Here is a 19,658-nt window from a genome sequence, read left to right on the forward strand (position 1 = left end):
AAGTGAGTTTGTGTTTATACAGGACCTCATGCCCTCACCTACTGTCAACCAATCATGTCAATGCGGAGCTTTAACGGAGCCCTCCGCATTGTTAGAGACAATTTATGCTTGATGTGGTCAAAGAGGCCAAAGTGTCGGTATGGAGAGTATGACGCAATGACATGGCATGCAGAGGCCAAATTGAGCTCCTCTGTATTTTGTAACAATGCAGAGGTCTCCTAATTAGCTCTGAATTTACATGATTGGTTGATGGTAGGTGTGTGTGTGTGTGTGGGGGGGGGGGTCCTGCATAAACATAAACCGACTTCCTTGACAACAGCTCTGCTCAACAGCACTGCACTGTCTCTCAAGGCAAGACGTATGAATGCCCCGATTTCTGCAGAGGCCATATCTATGGATTCAATATCATGCCAAATGTATTGTGAACACACAGCATGCATGTTGTATTCGTGTATCATGATCTGTACAAATAAGTACCAATCCATAAATGTAAATCACCAATCCATAAATGTAAATCACCAATCCACAAATGTAAATCATCACTTTCCACAAATGTAAATCACCATCCACAAATGCAATTCACTATCCACAAACACCTTTTGGTTTGTATTTGTAAATGGATATATTGCTTTCTATTTTTTTTATAACTGCAAATATGTAGGTAATTTCCAAGGGCCTTATATAAGTAAAATGACTGCCATAAAGATTTGCACATAGGAGAGATAATGCGCAAACATGACAGATATGGCAAACCTGCTACTCCTCATTTGTAGGCGTTAATTAAGGTAAACCAGATTCTTGGCAGGGATTTGACGAGAAGAAAAAGACACGAGTGGACAGCACTTTGTAGTCGTAGAAAAAAAAGTTATCACGCGTAGAAAACAATTTGTAGTTGTAGAAAAATAGTTATCACGAGTAGAAAGCGATTTGTATAAAAATAAGAACTCGAAACAATGTTTTAGTGTTGCTGTAGGTTTATTAGATTCCAAAAGACGGCGCTAGGATCCAGCGTCCCGAGCTCTGATTTTCCCTCCCGACCATGCAGCTCGATCTATTCTAAACGGTCTGCCAGAACCCTCACACGCATGCCGCTACTTCCTGGATGGAAGAATGGAACGCTACCAGCGCTGCCCTTGCCTTTGCAACATTCTCTCTACAATCAATCTAAGTGACCGCTGAAAGGACGAACACATACAATCAGTATTATTCGAACACTTTCTCTTCAAGTTTACGAAATTGAGTCGGACTCGTTTACTTTTCCTCTAGGATTGACTTTTTCTCCGTGAAAAGAAAGCCTGTCTGCATGTGGCGGACCATCACAACTATTTATCTGCGGTCCGCATCCATAGATATTCTTCGAAACATATGCTGATTTGTTTCAATTGAATTACCATCAAACTAAACTCAATTTGGGGTTGCAGCTGTGTTCAAATCCGATGTGGTTTACGTGTGTTTTCTGCAATCAAGTTTATGTAATTTTGTAAACTTCAAACTTTTGTCACCCGTTGCCTTCTGTTGCTCTCGATGACTATTCTGACATGCGGCGAATACTGGAAACTAGCCACTGGTGGACCTTATCCTTCATGTTTTCAGCATTGGCCATGTTTACCCACTGCTATCCTGGTAAGTCGTTGCATGGTTTGCAATATTGTATTATATTTGACAATGTTCATTGCAGTGTGTGTCATGCATATGTAGGAAACAATGCTCTGATATGTGTCGTGTAGTCAAGGGGAATAACATTGCCGATGTTATGTTACCCCAATCACGAAAAGATAACAGGACGAGAAGACTTGCTGCTATAGCTACTGCCGCACGCATGGAAGAGAGGACATTCATCCTACATATATAATGCGACTGAAATGGGCCACTCCTGTCAGCAATTCAACATAATTAAAATTACATGACCTCGAATGGAGAAGAATGAGTCTATGCGTACATCATGTTTAACCTGTTGTAACCACAGATGGGTAATATTACGCTATACAATGTTCTAATGGTTTCAGTAAACCAGCGGAGAAGATTTTGCGCGATTCTTAGCTCATACAGAAGGTGACAGGGCGTCAGTGTCTGTCCGGTACTTTAGCAGGTCTGATCGATGCACACATACAGTATGCAGTGATGTAACAGTGGGACTGGAACCTGGCCGGTGCCTAGAGAACGAATCGAGGGATCACGTCTCCTAAATTCCATCGCTCCCGCGCATGGCCGTCCAGAGCCGAGGTTTTAATGCACCATCAAAGCCTACGACTTTGATAGGCTAGGCTATAATTCTGAGTGCAAAACATAAACAATGGCATGTTTGAGTGCATATAGCCTTTAAGTACACACACACTTAATGGAGCAGTTCAGTCCTTTACACGTGTGAATGGTGAATATGACGACACAGCCTAGATAATACTAGGCATTCAGAGAAATACAAAATGACCTACTGATGGTGTCCATATAATTCTAAAGGCTAACATTGGTTGTTGAGTGCAGACTTCTCAACTTGAGAATATGGTTGCAAACCAAGGGGATGCACTCATGCCATTACATTGCTGCAATGTGTGGTTTCTAGATTAAGCAGTGTATCATAGTTGATGACCTTGATGGAAAGTTACAAACGCCCCTTGTGAACTTTAAATAAAACATGCATGTCATCTTATTACAGCCTCATAGCTACATTGTTATAACATGGTACTTGTGTTTTCACCTGTTGTCTGCACAGCTGCGCTCTAAGTTCAACTCTGCTATTCTTTTCTATTCTCCCACCTCCTCAGTATAAGAGGCTGAACAAGTCACATATTGAGATTCAGTCATCAATCATGTAATGGTTTCCCAATGTGATTGTAGTGTTGGTCCCATAGGAGCTTTTCAGGCCGAGGGGTGAGAGATGAAGAGGTGAGGGATGAGAGAGAGAACAGTAATAACATTTTCTAGGACAAAATCAGGGAGGGGCCCAGCCACTGGACAGACAAATTATACTGCTGCCATGGATGTGCTTATCTTAAAAAATATTACTCAAGATTCACACAGAAGAGTTACATGGTTTCAGTTTCCATAAATTGTGTCCAGTCTGTCACAGGTCCTATTCAGCAGGTCACTCACATCCACATGGAACTGAAGTTCAACCATCCAGAATATTTATCTGATCACCATATCCCCCTGGTCACATCTGGTTTGCACCGTCTGCATCCCATCACCTGTCCAATCAGCACCCAGGCTACAGAGATGAGGAAGAAGAGCAGGGGGATTATGGTACTGTCTGAGACACATTCAGATTAGATCCCGTATTCATAAAGTGTCTCAGAGTGTGAGTCCTCAACCCCTTGTCCATAATCTTATTTATGATGATCTAAAAGGCCAAACTGATTCTAGATCATTCAGGACTCCTACTCTGAGACACTTTATGCAGGTCCAGACCTCCAGAGAGAGAGGAGAGCCATACTCTAGCCAGGAGAATATGCTCTGCGTTCCATCCACTCTCCTCCTTAAACTTCATTAGAACAGTGATGAATGTCCAGGCAATAAGGCACTCTTACTAAAGGACTAATACTGCTGCACTCAAGGACAGACATATCAATGACTGTCCTCTGTCTCCACCCCCTCTTCCATCCTTCTCTTAAACAATCTCTCCCTGATGTGAGCTATCAAGTTAGCTGAATTTACAGCTGAAGAGTCAGTAGCTACTACTCTGGGTGGGTAGAGGGCAGTATGGAGAATTGGAAGGGTAATTCTCTGGCAGCGGTTTACCTGATATACATCCTGCCCTTTCTCTGCCTCCTCATGGTGTCTTTTGACTATGATTTTTAATGTGCTATTGTTGCTGTTATTCAGTCAATGTAGATGGTCCTTGGCATTTAAAGACCTAGTCCCCATAAAATGTTTGTCCTGTTATTGTGGGAATATCCCTAATGGATGGGTAATGTTAATGTGTTCATTTTCAATGAGTGTGAGCTGTATGGTACATAATGTGTTGTTGTGATGGAATGCTATGAAGAGATGGCTCACAGCACTTCCAAGTTCAAACAGTCTCAGAAAGAGGCACGTTCTTGTCACTGATGATGTTTACTCTTTTGCTACTGTAGGCTAGTGTCTTTCTCTGCAAGACCCTCTCAACATTTTCTAACACAGTAACCCCTCTATTGATTTGGTTTGATAGATACACTCTTTGACCTTATTATTAGAGCAAAGCTGAAACCAAGCTCCAGTATTTCATCCCATGTTTAAACAAAGCAGTGTTCATGTCTGAAGTCCTTCACTGGATACACAGCACGTTCACCTCCCCTCACATCAAACAATGGAGTGATTGAAGCATTTTGCTACAATCGCAATACCATGTGTATGTGACAAATAACATTTGATTTGATTTGAAGCATCATGGAGGATTTGGTACTCTCGGTAATCCAAGCTGTTCTCTGTATAGATGAGGGAGCAAAAAGTACTTAAAAAAAAATACTGACAAATACAAATCAAGGATCCAGTCATATAGGACTACAGTACATACAAGCCCTGTCTTAAATGCATGTCTGAAGTGAAAAAGGCACATCTTATATTTTGGTATTTGGCAAGGTTGCCTCCGTTGATTTGATCGAACCTATGCTGTCCTTAGATGCAAAAGTCTCTTGATGTTGGCTGTGTTTAGAAGGTTCCAGAGTCTTTTTGATATGGCCCAGCTCTGCTGAGAGAGTTAAGCACAGTGGAGGGCCTTTCTGTTAATGGAACTCTCAACACGGAATCTGTTTCCCACTTGTTTAAAGGAGGCTAGAGTAAAATGGAGGGTTGTTGGATTATTTTGACTTGGAAGGGTTGGGTTTTCCAAGGACATGATTCTCCTCTGTTTTGGAATTCTGTTTGTGCTCTATTGTTATATGTTTACGTGACATGAGAGTTTCTTATGTAAGTGATATTCAAGGAGACTTGAAAATTCAATAAGTGTGCTTTATATAGTATACATCATATTAACCCGATATTGTGTATGCGTGTCTTAGCTGTGTCTAAGACATTGTGAAGTGTTTGCATGTGCTCTCCATCCTATGATTGTGTGTGTATGTTTGTTTTCCATACTATTAGTTGATTACATGGAAAGGCTGAACCTGTACAGAGTGTTGTGATGTGTCAGTCTGACAGACTGATAGCGAAGACGGCAAAACAGCCATACACACACACACACACACACACACACACACACACACACACACACACACACACACACACACACACACACACACACACACACACACACACAATACCTTGAAGCTGCAATCCTTAATGGTGAAACTGCCACGTTTGATAATACAACAACTAAGAAGTTACTGCAAACAGCAAACAACGAACACAGTTTTTTACCCCTTAGACATCATTGCACAAGTGATCGAACAGCACAATATGTACTGCATTTTTTTTACCATGCTGCGTGTTCCCCGGCAACAAAAACAATAACAATGTTGGTGGTGCGGCCAGTGGCGCAGATCTTTCGTGGATCTCGGCTTTAAGGAGCTCTTGTAAACAGCCTACAGACATTCTTTGTTTAATGCAATACTGTGTATTTCATTCTTTGTAGTGTCTGCTTCCCTCATGCCTAATGAGGCCTAAGCTCTGTTGTGTTTGAGTGGCTGCCAATATAATAAAATCAGAAAGTGATCGTTCTTCCTCCCCATCGCGTCTCTGCCTCTCTCTCCTCTCCAATCCCTGACCTGCATATTGAGAGGTAGTAAATCATTTAACTGAAAGCCAAAGGGATCGATAAAACAAAGGCATTAAAAGTAATTGGACACATCGATCGAAATGCACATTTTTCTATCGGAGATCAGTTGGTCATTCTTTCATGTCTCTTCCATGCCGAAACAGAAACACAGTTCACCATACTTTATCAGTAGGAACCTCAAAAGAGATGTACCCAAGCTTTCCGCCTTTGGAATCAAAATTGTGGTCTGGTGATTTATGCTAGCTATCTTGTGTTTCCTCCAGAAGAATGGATTTTCCAAAGACTGGCTTTGAAGGTTAGTGACACCATGACTCACCTTGTGGAAAGCAAGTCTTTTCAGGAATACCACAGCCCTCTTATTAACCATTCCAAATAGTTTGTCTTGCCTTAGCAAACTCTTCTCTTCTTTGTGGAGCCAGATGGTAACCCCTGAAATGGACAAGTGGAAAGCCCTGCCTACTCTGTCTGTTTTGATTTGAATAAAAATGAATATTACCAAGGAAACAGCAGACCTAGAATTGCTCAAAGTATCTACATGCTACTTGTTAATCTTCTAAATTTGACTACGCAGTGAACATGTATTAACCGTAAAACACATGGAGGAATGAAAGATTCTGTTCAACATGAGGTTATGGCACTCAACCACACGGTCACCTGAGGGTACGTACAGTAGGCCTATCTTTCACAGAATAATGCAATATGGGAGCTGGAATGAAGTGTAGAATTATCTTGCTGAAAGCTACGAGCAATGGAGTACAGTTCAGTAGTTAAGTGCATTCCTCCCCAACACAATTTGTGAGTGTTGCTTGAGGGACAGGTGTAATGAAATTAACATCTTAGCCTGAGACCTCGAGCCTGGCATGTCTCTGACTGTAAACACACACCACAAGCAAACAAACTGAGTTGATTTCTGTTGATTTGATGTCCTTGTTTTCCTAGTAGAAGGCCTCTACAGTTGAAGTCGGAAGTTTACATACACTTAGGTTGGAGTTATTAAAACTTGTTTTTCAACCATTGCACAAATTTCTTGTTAACAAACTATAGTTTTGGCAAATCAGTTAGGACATCTACTTTTTGCATGACACGTGTTTGTAGGAAAAAGGGGGAGGCTTGCAAGCCGAAGAAGTGAAGCACGGTTGGGATGGTGCTTTGTGGGGGTGCTTTGCTGCAGGAGGGACTGGTGCACATCACAAAATAGATGGCGTCATGAGGAAGGACAATGATGTGGATATATTGAAGCAACATCTCAAGACATCAGTCAGGAAGTTAAAGCTTGGTCACAAATGGGTCTTCCAAATTGACAATGACACCAAGCATACTTGCAAAGTTGTGGCAAAATGCCTTTAAGAACAACAAAGTGGCCATCACAAAGCCCTGACCGTAATCCTATAGAAAATTTGTGGGCAGAACTGAAAAAGCGTGACTCAGTTACACCATCTCTGTCAGGAGGAATGTCCCAAAATTCACCCAACTTATTGTGGGAAGCTTGTGGAAGGCTACCCAAAATGTTTGACCCAAGTTAAACATTTTAAAGGCAATGCTACCAAATACTAATTGAGTGTATGTAAACTTCTGACCCACTGAGAATGTGATGAAGGAAATAAAAGATGAAATAAATAATTCTCTCTGCTATTATTCTGACATTTCATATTTTTAAAATAAAGTGGTCATCCTAACTGACCTAAGACAGGGAATTTTTCCTAGGATTAAATGTCAGTTTAAATGTATTTGGCTAAATTGTATGTAAACTTCTGACTTTAGATCAGCAAGCAAAGCTTCTCACTCCGACAGTGCAGCCGCTCTTAGTCCTAGTGAATAGCCTCCTCATTAAATCCTAGCAGTGATGTTTGTTTTTACCACTTTAGAAAGATCCAGTGCAGCTATTTTTATCTCCATATCAAATCATTTCTGGGTAACAATTCCGTACCTTACTGTGATTGTTTTCAATTAAAATGGTCAAAAAGAAACAAAAATTGCTATTTTGCAAAGAGCAATTTCTCAAGCAATAATTATGTCAGAGTGGGGAGGGTAAAACTGAAAAGTAGCTATTATTGGCAGAGAGGTTTGGAAGTCTATTAACAAATGTGCCGCTTCGTGATCGCACCAGGCAGGTCAAAACTCCATCCCACCAAAACAGACTGACATTTCAGGCAGCCTTTTTAAAAATAAACATTATCATAATGTACTTTGAGACATGCGGCCTGCTGTACTTCCAAGGCCGAGAGACCCTACGTTGGACGTGTATTATTTTGTCACATGCTTCGTAAACAACCGGTGTAGACTAACAGTAAAATGCTTTACTTACAGGACCTTTTCCAGTTATGCAGAATTAAAGATGGAAATTATGGTGGAGACATTATGTACAAATAATGTTAAGATCAGCATAGAAAACCCCCACACACAAAATAGCAGAATTGGTCAGGCGCCCTTAAAGGCGTTGGCATGCTTCGGTTTGGGTGGCACCTAGCCGAGTGTACTTACATACTCCCTTAAAAGATGTTCACCTGAAAAAAAAAAGAAGGAGGGAACGTGGCAATATTACCCCGGGACATTGGAGGGCAATGAGCTGGTCATAGCCATCTACAGCCTTTACAAGGAAGAGACCTGCAGGAGAATATATTAGTGACACAGAGAGACACTTAAGTGGGATCTTCAAGATTTGCTTTACCGAGCAAGACATATAGGCACGAGACAGATGTAGGGGCGTACTGCCGAGAGAGCGATGGTGGGGTGTTTCAAGAGTTCTTTTGGATCCAAACTGCTGCAGAAGACCCTCAATTTACCACCACCTGCTGTTCTGCCATGTACCACACTTCACTTTTTCTCATTTCCCTTGTTACGGCATACATGTATGTAACTCTATATGGGAAATAGAATTTTATCAAGGCTTTTGGAATATGGTTCCTGGAAAAGGGTATGGTGTTTTATTGTTGTTGACCAAATAGGCAATATTCTATATCTGACATAGTCTCTTGTTACCTCTCATTCACAGGTGTCCATGTCAATGAACCTGGGTGTACCTACAGTCGTGGCCAAAAGTTTTGAGAATGACACAAATGTTAATTTTCACAAAGTCTGCTGCCTCAGTTTGTATGATGGCAATTTGCATATACTCCAGAATGTTATGCAGAGTGATAAGATGAATTGCAATTAATTGCAAAGTCCCTCGTTGACATTCAAATGAACTGAATCCTCCAAAAACATTTCCACTGCATTTCAGCCCTGCCACAAAATGACTAGCTGACATCATGTCAGTGATTCTCTCGTTAACACAGGTGTGAATGTTGATTAGGACAAGGCTGGAGATCACTCTGTCATGCTGATTGAGTTCGAGTAACAGACTGGAAGCTTCAAAAAGAGGGTGGTGCTTGGAATCATTGTTCTTCCTCTGTCAAACATGCAAGGAAACATGTGCCGTCATCATTGCTTTGCACAAAAAGGGCTTCACAGGCAAGGATATTGCTGCCAGTAAGATTACACCTAAATCAACCATTTATCGGATCATCAAGAACTGCAAGGAGAGCGGTTCAGTTGTTGTGAAGAAGGCTCCATGGTGCCCAAGAATGTCCAGCAAGCGCGAGGACCATCTCCTAAAGTTGATTCAGCTGCGGGATCGGGGCACCACCGGGATCGGGGCACCACCAGTACAGAGCTTGCTCAGGAATGGCAGCAGGCAGGTATGAGTGCATCTGCACGCACAGTGAGGCGAAGACTTTTGGAGGATGGCCTGGTGTCAAGAAGGGCAGCAAAGAAGCCACTTCTCTCCAGGAAAAACATCAGGGACAGACTGATATTCTGCAAAAGGTACAGGGATTGGACTGTTGGGGACTGGAGTAAAGTAATTTCTCTGATGAAACCCCTTTCCGATTGTTTAGGGCATCAGTAAAAAAGCTTGTCCGGAGAAGACAAGGTGAGCGCTACCATTAGTCCTGTGTCATACCAACAGTAAAGCATCCTGAGACCATTCATGTGTGGGGTTGCTTCTCAGCCAAGAGTGTGGGCTCACTCACAATTTTTCCTAAGAACACAGCCATGAAGAAAGAATGGTACCAACACATCCTCCGAGAGCAACTTCTCCCAACCATCCAGGAACAGTTTGGTGACGAACAATGCCTTTTCCAGCATGATGGACACCTTTCCACAAGGCAAAAGTGATAACTACGTGGCTCGGGGAACAAAACATCAATATTTTGGGTCCATGGCCCCAGACCTTAATCCCATTGAGAACTTGTGGTCAATCCTCAAGAGGCGGGTGGACAAACAAACCCACCAATTCTGACAAACTCCAATCATTGATTATACAAGAATGGGTTGCCATCAGTCAGGATGTGGCCCAGAAGTTAATTGACAGCATGTCAGGTCAGATTGCAGAGGTCTTGAAAACGAAGGGTCAACACTGCAAATATGGATTCTTTGCATCAACTTCATGTAATTGTCAATAAAAGCATTTGACACTTATGAAATGCTTGTAATTATACTTTAGTATTCCATAGTTACACTTGACAAAAATATCTAAAGACACTGAAGCAGCAAGCTTTTTGGAAATTAATATTTGTGTCATTCTCAAAACTTTTGGCCACGACTGTACAGCTACCGCAACTCTCGTTTTCATAGAGTCATAGAGAATGCATTTGGCATCATGACTGGAAGGATGAGGATTCTTGATCGTCCAATCTAGTGTACCCTTGAAAAGGCTAAGGACATTGTGAAGGCATGTGTGTCCCTCCACAACTACCTGTCCTCCACGGATGAAGCTCATGAGCTGAATGCAAGATACGTGCTTCCTGCTTTTGGTGACATGACCCTCCCTTCTGGCATCTACCAACCTGGAGAGTGGAGCAGAGTTGTGGCAGGGGACAACAATCTCCAAGAGCCAGGGAGACTCTCGTGCCAGGGCGACATTGCTTGCAAGTGAAACAAGAAACAAGCTCAGGGACTTCTTCCTCTCCCTCCCTGGACCTGTGCCATTGCAAGAAGACATGGTAAGGAGAAGACAACTCAACCCAAGGCCAGCCAATCATGCAGAATAGGCCTATGCTAGGCCTATGGACTGCTCACCCACACATACCCTTGATGGACACACACAGACTCACAGTTCTTCTTTGTGTGCACTGTGAACCAAAGTACTTTGTACTAAAATTATTTTTTATTTTGTTAATTAAATGAAACTTGATTATATCTCACTGTGCTTTAATATTATATTTAAGATTAAGATTAGATTGAACTACACCACACAAGTAGAAGACAGCCTGTAAAGTCTGTGAAACACAGCTCTTCTCAATGTTGTCAACACTTCATGTTCAAAAATAACGCATTGAAACACCTTGTATTAAGATGAAGAAACAGAGCTTTTTTAGTACACAAAAATAATCCTTTATTCTTTCACCTGGGCTCTGAAAGTAAACCACAATACAACACAGAAGTGTCTGCTGAGAACAGACATGGAAACAACACGTGTCAATTAAATATAATTAAAGTGTCAGACAAATGTAATTATTTGTACATTACAAATGTCTGCGAAAAAACGGACGTAAACAACAAAAGTGTAAAACATGAAAGTGCCTGACTCCTGAGATGTCTGAACAACACCAGAACATTGTTAATTTCACTGTGGTCCCAGTCGTTTGTTCCATGTCCTCTTCCTGAAGTCATTCAGCTGGTGATCGAATTCCTCCCAGTTTTGGTGATATTTCATCCATGAAATCTGCTGTTGGTGCCATGGCCCTGTGAAGAGAGGGGGAAATTAGAGGAGTGTCTGTAGAGAGCAGTGTGGTGAGGAAAGGGAATCATAGGAAATAAAGGAGGAGAGTCTGAAATGTTTTACCTCTGGGACAAGCTGTTGGCTCGGTGCACGACCGGAGTCTACAGCTCTTTTCTTCCTTCTCACGCACCTGCTACTACTGCTGCTGCTCTGTGGCATTAGTGAGGAGTAGGTCTTGGAGGTGGGCCCAGGATAGAGCTTCCTAGGTCCGGCATGGAGATGGTTTCCCATTCTGCATTGCAGTTCAGTGTGGGATATGGGCTGGGGGGCGGTGAACAGCTGGTGATGTCCCCATTCACTGGTGTTTGCCTTTTTGAAAAAGAAAGAAATTACAGGGCTATTTAGTACACATATGCAAACCATCCAAAAGTATCAATGAACCACGTATCAAATATCATTAACTCAGACTACAATTAACTACAATGTTTCAAACCTTTCAAGAGTTGAGTAGGCCTGGCCAAGTTACAATTTTGTAACATTTTAGCTAGCCGGACCTTGCTACTGAACTTTGACTTCGGTTTTACCGAGATGGGAAGCTTAGATTTTCTTTCTCTGACAAAATTATGTTTGATCAAAAAGTTTAAAAAAAGTTGTTTTGTTGGTTTGCTTGCTTTCTCTCCATGCGTCTGCTATTATGCTAGCTAGACATCCAAGTAGCTAGCGCTAACTTATTAGCTTTTGTTAGCAAAAATGGCTAATGTTTTCCTTGACTACAATGAAAATACAACATACCTCATCCTCTGATGAAGACTGGTGAAGTTGTTTTCCTTCTTCCCATGCAACACATGCCTAACAAGCCATGGAAGCTGCAACGAACATTACCACACTTTTTCAAACGAGTGACTGGGTCTGAACCCACTGCCTCTGCAATTTTCCTCCATGAATTCGACTTTACATGCTGGTCTTTATATAATGCATGGCTAGAATCGTAGAGATGCAGGTACTTCTGTACCTCCTCGGCCAAGTGATGCTCAATGTTGTTGTCGTTTGCCATGTGGAATCCACACTGAGGTTCGGGCTGAATCAAGGAAAAGAAACTTGCATCACCCCAACAGTTCACCGTTCATCGCCGAAGGAGTGTAGATTTCAGTTTCTGAACTTCGGCTTGCCTCAAGAAATGTTTTTGTGTGCACGAACACTTTAAAAAAACTTGCCAAAGACCAAAACAAACCAAAACGTAAAATGTCTTAACACGTTTTGGTTTGTTTTTGTCTTTGGCAAGTTGTAAAAAAAGTATTTGTGCACACCAAACATTTCTTGTGGCAAGCCGAATTTCGGTAGCACAAACTGTTACAAACTGTTCCTGATTGGGAGGCATCCGTGCGCCTTAAGAGTGCTGCTATCCACTGCAGCGCCCTCTGTTGTGTATTTGGGTACGTGTGTGTGTGCATGACTGTGTGTGTGTGTGTGTAGTTACTGTATGTGTGCATGCCTGTGTTTGTGTACGTACTTTGCACCAGTCACTGTGATCAGCTCAAATGTACTTTTGAGTGGACAAAGTTTGAACATTTACAGATGCACATTTCAGATCGCAGTCATCACAGTGGTGAAGTCTGGAGATGTAAGCAGCAAGGCATTTGCACGATGTCATGATATTATCCCAGTGACATATCACAGGAAGTAACTACAGTCAGACAGACCACAACTTTTCCTGGATGAGTTGGACCCAACACCTGTCGCTTAGTAGATTTTAGAATTCTCTTTGAGAAGTTAACTTTTTGTTTAGCTTGTTGTGTAATATGACATGACTTAAGTTGAAGTTAAAGTAAAATATTATTTAACCATGAATGACAATAGCCTCCATTGTGAATATTTGTGCCCAAATTGATGGGGAAGAAGTGCTGAGTGAGTTAGTTTTTGAGGCAGAGAGAGCAGTGTTTAGTGTGCAGTAGAGAAGTCTCCATATCCATGCTGTTGACATAACCCCTGTGGAGATAATGCAAATGTTTCACTTCCCCTAACACAAACATCCAACCACCCTCTAGTAGCAGCTGTAATTAACTAGACATTTCAATATCATGACCTTTTTCTTCTGACATTTTCATATTTCAATAACATTGTTTCAGGCTTCTCTCAACAAAAGATAGCTCTCATTTATTGTCAAACTGTCATAAAGTAGCAGTTGCTAACCAAAGAATGGGATCTAGATTCTGGAAGTGAAATAGTAGAACAGTATGAATTTGAAAGAAGCAGCCTGTTTTGTAATCCTAACTTCATATCTAGTTCAGAATAAGCCTGACACCAGAATATGGGGGGACAAGTAAGCAGGTTGTTTGGCCACATCTCTGTGTGCCTCGCTCCCTGCCTTCCCATCACACTGTTAGAGGAGCTATTGGCCTGATAGTGGACGTCTGTTGTTGACAGGATTTGTCCCCAGTCATGTGACACGTGTGTTTATCACAGCAGAGACAACCTCTCCCCTCCCCAGCCAGATGATTACCTAGCTAGGGGATTCTAGACACACACACACACACAAACAAAAATCAGTGTAGAAAGCTATGGGCAGTTAAAACACAGTGGTTGTTCATTGAGGTGTATTGAATGGGTCTCTTTCTATGTCATTGGTCATTTTGGTCGTTGCCTTTCACAGTGCTACTGCTCTTGTAGAAATGAAGGCTGTCACCTCTCCTGTGTTGAGATATAATCATCAATTCTGCGCACTGAGATCTCTGTCACCTTGGCTGTTCTCTTCAGGCCAGCCCACCAATGGCACGGTCAGACCTTTTCATCTGGAACCCCAGTGGGATCCAGAGCTCTCATCCCTCTGCTTTGTTATGATCAACTAACTGAGCCATTCACCTGAATCAGAGAGGTGCAGGGGGCTGCCTTAATCAACGTCATCGGTGCCAGGGGAGCAGTTGTTATGGGTTAACTGCCTTGCTCAAGGGCAGAATGGCAGATGTTTCCACCTTGCCGGCTCGGGAGTCAACCAGTGACCTTTCGGTTACTGCCCAACACTCTTAACCGCTAAGCTACCTGCCGCCCCATATGAAGTAGGTAAAAGAGTATGTAAAGATGGCTGGTAACAAAATATCATTACATTTCCGTTCTTGAGTAGTGCCACTGTTCAGCAAAACAGTAATATGACGAGGCAGAAATATATACTTCCTGCAACGTTCACCATGTAATATTCACGATATTCAACATAAGAGTTTAAGAAAAGGTAACTTTCGGTCAAGTCCTAAAGCAACCTTTTCCTTCTCCCACTCACTGTGGCAAGTAGATAAAAAAAATCTACCAGCTACTCAGATTTTTTACCACCCAAAATATGTTTTGCATTAATTACATCACAAAACATAAAATTAAGTGAATGATTATGCTTAGTAATGTTTCTAAAACAAGGAATGTATTACTAGTAAGATGGAATGTGGTACATTTCTGAATTAAATGTAATATCTTGTGACCTGTGTCTAACCAAAATATCAGATGAGACAAAAAATGTCAACTCCACCATTTAAGGTGAAAGTGGTAATGGGGCCACTCAAGTCTTAATGTGTGCCTGTGAGAATCTGAATTGTAGAGGCCGAAAACATCTGTTCTCTTCACTAGCAGTGGAAGCAAATTCAAACTTTGAAAAATAACCTAACTTGTAAACAAAACACAATAAATATCAAAGAAACACATAGATAAAGTATCACTTTAGTAGTTAGACCAACTTTTATGCCTGTGCGCATTGCTTTTAAAAATGAATCTTTCAGCACTTCATTGACAGTGCACACAGCCCCCCAGCCAGGCAGTGCTGCTGCGCGAGGTGGGATACCTATAACGTTAGGATTTCTATTTCTTTGTGCGTTACCAGATATGAAACAAAATGTCAGAAATACTTTGAAAACAACCACTGCAGCATTTATTTTTCTATAAATCACTACTCACGTGCCCATTCTTGAATTTTTATAATGTTTATGAAATGCTTGCACTGTAGAGCCCAGAGTGTGACCACCTTCCAACGGGGCTGGTGAATTAAACATTCTTACCTGCCAATGCCAAAATCTACCCACATTTGGCGGTTGATGATTTTAGGCCCTGGTTTCAGTGTATCCTTTTCTCCCTGATTTGTTTGATGTTTTTGGTTGATGAGAGCAGAATATTTAAAAGGGAAGAAGTTCACACGGTATGTTGGATCCTTGCAAGATATTACTGCACTGTTGGAGCTAGAAACATTTTGTTGCACCTGCAATAACCTAACGTAGCAGGCATAAAATAAACGGCTGAAACTAGATCCCCCTACATACTGGTCTGAAACTAGATCCCCCTACATACTGGTCTGAAACTCGATCCCCCTACATACTGGTCTGAAACTCGATCCCCCTACATACTGGTCTGAAACTAGATCCCCTACATACTGGTCTGAAACTAGATCCCCCTACATACTGGTCTGAAACTAGATCCCCCTACATACTGGTCTGAAACTAGAACCCCTACATACTGGTCTGAAACTAGATCCCCCTACATACTGGTCTGAAACTAGAACCCCTAAATACTGGTCTGAAACTAGAACCCCTACATACTGGTCTGAAACTAGATCCCCCTACATACTGGTCTGAAACTAGATCCCCCTACATACTGGTCTGAAACTAGATCCCCTACATACTGGTCTGAAACTAGATCCCCTACATACTGGTCTGAAACTAGATCCCCTACATACTGGTCTGAAACTAGATCCCCTACATACTGGTCTGAAACTAGATCCCCCTACATACTGGTCTGAAACTAGATCCCCTACATACTGGTCTGAAACTAGATCCCCCTACATACTGGTCTGAAACTAGATCCCCTACATACTGGTCTAGAAACTGGTCTGAAAGATCCCCCTACATACTGGTCTGAAACTAGATCCCCCTACATACTGGTCTGAAACTAGATCCCCCTACATACTGGTCTGAAACTAGATCCCCCTACATACTGGTCTGAAACTAGATCCCCCTACATACTGGTCTGAAACTAGATCCCCCTACATACTGGTCTGAAACTAGATCCCCTACATACTGGTCTGAAACTAGATCCCCTACATACTGGTCTGAAACTAGATCCCCTACATACTGGTCTGAAACTAGATCCCCTACATACTGGTCTGAAACTAGATCCCCCTACATACTGGTCTGAAACTAGACTGGTCTGAAACCCCTACATACTGGTCTGAAACTAGATCCCCCTACATACTGGTCTGAAACTAGATCCCCCCATACTGGTCTGAAACTAGATCCCCCTACATACTGGTCTGAAACTAGATCCCCCTACATACTGGTCTGAAAAGATCCCCCTACATACTGGTCTGAAACTAGATCCCCCTACATACTGGTCTGAAACTAGATCCCCTACATACTGGTCTGAAACTAGATCCCCCTACATACTGGTCTGAAACTAGATCCCCCTACATACTGGTCTGACACTAGATCCCCCTACATACTGGTCTGAAACTAGATCCCCCTACATACTGGTCTGAAACTAGATCCCCCTACATACTGGTCTGAAACTAGATCCCCCTACATACTGGTCTGAAACTAGATCCCCCTACATACTGGTCTGAAACTAGATCCCCCTACATACTGGTCTGAAACTAGATCCCCTACATACTGGTCTGAAACTAGATCCCCCTACATACTGGTCTGAAACTAGATCCCCCTACATACTGGTCTGAAACTAGATCCCCCTACATACTGGTCTGAAACTAGATCCCCTACATACTGGTCTGAAACTAGATCCCCCTACATACTGGTCTGAAACTAGATCCCCTACATACTGGTCTGAAACTAGATCCCCCTACATACTGGTCTGAAACTAGATCCCCCTACATACTGGTCTGACACTAGATCCCCCTACATACTGGTCTGAAACTAGATCCCCTACATACTGGTCTGAAACTAGATCCCCCTACATACTGGTCTGAAACTAGATCCCCCTACATACTGGTCTGAAACTAGATCCCCCCTACATACTGGTCTGAAACTAGATCCCCCTACATACTGGTCTGACACTAGATCCCCCTACATACTGGTCTTGACAAGAATTGAAAATACTGTCGGGGAAGATTCCCTTCTGCACTGTTCAACTAATGCAGTAAATGTGGAGGAGTTAAGATGGAGTGTTGACTTGTTAACGTCCAAAAGCGGAAGTCGCGTCACATGTTCTCTTTCCACTTCCCTTGACAGACGGAACATACGATTGTTGGGACTCTGCATCGCAGGTGTTAACTCTGCAATCTACAAAACTGTGTACGTGACCATAAACGTTGATTTGATTTGAGTGCACAAAGATGAAAGGACGGTACTTACTGTCACTCCCAGCGTACTGAAAGAAATGTATTACTCGTTGTGAAGAGCAACTCGAATGTTCTTTCTTTCAGAACATAATGGCTCCTTCCCTTTATACAACATGCGTCATACAAAGTGCATTCAGTGGAACGTTCCATTTACGCTTGTATCAGCTGGAGTGGTTAGTGCACACTGTAGGCCTACAGTAACTGCCTGCTGTACAGAGCCATCAGTTGAATCCCTCTTCATGGTTCTCTTCATCGTGGCCATAAGCCCAGTCATGCAGTATCAATTCTCCACTAACATCAAAGGCCAGTTAAATAGGAAGGGAAGAGGGCTGCAGGGCAGGCAGGCATAGTGTAGAGATATAGACTGACTGTGTCACAAATGGCATCCTATTCCCTATATAGTGCACTACTTTTGACCAGTGCCCATAGGGATCTGGTGAAAACGAGTGCACTATGTATAGAACTGGACTCCTCTACTATTTTGGTAGTGTATTATAGTATTTCTAGCTATAATTGTAACATAGTCATTTGGCCAGTTGGCAGCCAGGCTAAATACCTCATCAGCAGCGGCAGTGGAAAAAGAGAGGCTGCACTTGAGGAAAACTTTTCTTAAATATATTCAATTAGCTTTTTAAGAACCACACAATTTGATGTTACTGAAAGGTCAAATTGGCTAGATGGTGCTACAGGCTGCTAAAGGAATAGTTTATAATGAGGAAAGAAAAACCTGTAATTGACCGGATTCACATTTGGTATAGTGGAATGCCTTAAACGTTGCAATGATAATGAAGAATGAACGTGTCATTGGCAAACACAAGGGCCTGTTTTGGGTGTTATTGACTTTCCTTGTTTGTGGGCAGATGCCTACAGTATTTACAGTTTTCATCATTAATGTCAGTCGTCCAGGTTAATCACAGACTGCAGGCGTCAAGAACATCTCAATGATGTGCTGCGGATGTGTGATATTATTCACAATAGGCTAGTCGCTACAGTAGAATTGTTTTCTAAATCAATAGCTGTACAATTCATACAGTGAGTCATAACTCCTGACAGCGGCCCGAGAAATGACCCGGAAAGCACCCAGCACTTTAGCACTGTAATTGCCACACGTTGACAGCATCACTTTACTCCCAATAAATTAACTGTGACAGTATTTGTTGCTGTGTACTGTATGGATACAGCATGGACTGTATCCTCTACTGTTTGATGATGATAGGGGACACAGAACAGGCCAGGGAGTATACTGTACAGTACAGTACAGCACAGTGAAGCACAGGAGAGTTCTGTACTGTAGAGTAGACTCCAGTAGAATCCAGTACAGTCCAGTAGAGACCTGTAGAGTTCACTAGTAGAGAGACTGTTGAATGATTCTGGGTGGGTCGCACATTTGCTGACTTAAGACACTAGTTTAGGATTTTAATATTTTATCCACAGTACACATAGCGCCGGGCGGGCTGAACTGCTTGTTTTGAATGGAAGCAGGGAGATGTGTGTGTGAGCTGTCATTATCCACCCCCTGTGTCTAATCTGGTTAATGGCTTTCACCAAAGCCCCCGATACACTTAATCACAGAGCTGAGCACAGCACACCATTGAAGCTACAGTATGGGATTTGTTCAAAGGTAATTTTAATCAGTGAGCAAAACAAACAGGCTTTTTACCTGTGGCTGAATGAATCCATTGGGTGGACCAACGGCAGATGCATATTGTTAGTTAGTTAGTTAGATGACTGCAAGTCGAGACATGGGGTCCTTAATGTTAGACCACTAACAGTAGATACGCAGTGCATATTTAAACAAGTCTGTTCTGTTTTTAGAGCACACATTGAAGTGTGTAGTTTAAAAATAACTTTGTTCAACATTGACTTCTCCTCAGGGTCATTCCATGTCATTTCAGCAGCCATGACACCCACCATCTCAGATTGTTCTGAAATGATTTCTGTAGTTACAA

At 42.2% G+C, this 19,658-nt stretch overlaps 1 protein-coding gene across 4 annotated transcripts in view; it reads left to right on the top strand.

Moving 5' to 3' along the window:
* Window positions 1–931: 931 nt before the first annotated feature.
* Window positions 932–19,658, top strand: part of LOC118376044 (receptor-type tyrosine-protein phosphatase gamma-like) — a 305,336-nt gene continuing 286,609 nt past the window's right edge. For 2 of the 4 annotated variants that reach the window (XM_052473725.1, XM_052473726.1), the window contains exon 1: window positions 932–1,623. In XM_052473725.1, the coding sequence (XP_052329685.1) occupies window positions 1,539–1,623 (85 nt within the window). In that variant the 5' untranslated portion in view covers window positions 932–1,538. The remainder of the gene's footprint in view (window positions 1,624–19,658) is intronic. The other 2 variants (XM_052473724.1, XM_052473727.1) reach the window with 1 other exon arrangement.

The sequence above is a fragment of the Oncorhynchus keta genome, chromosome 21 (genome assembly GCF_023373465.1).
Source record: "Oncorhynchus keta strain PuntledgeMale-10-30-2019 chromosome 21, Oket_V2, whole genome shotgun sequence".
In the NCBI taxonomy this organism is placed as follows: domain Eukaryota; kingdom Metazoa; phylum Chordata; class Actinopteri; order Salmoniformes; family Salmonidae; genus Oncorhynchus; species Oncorhynchus keta.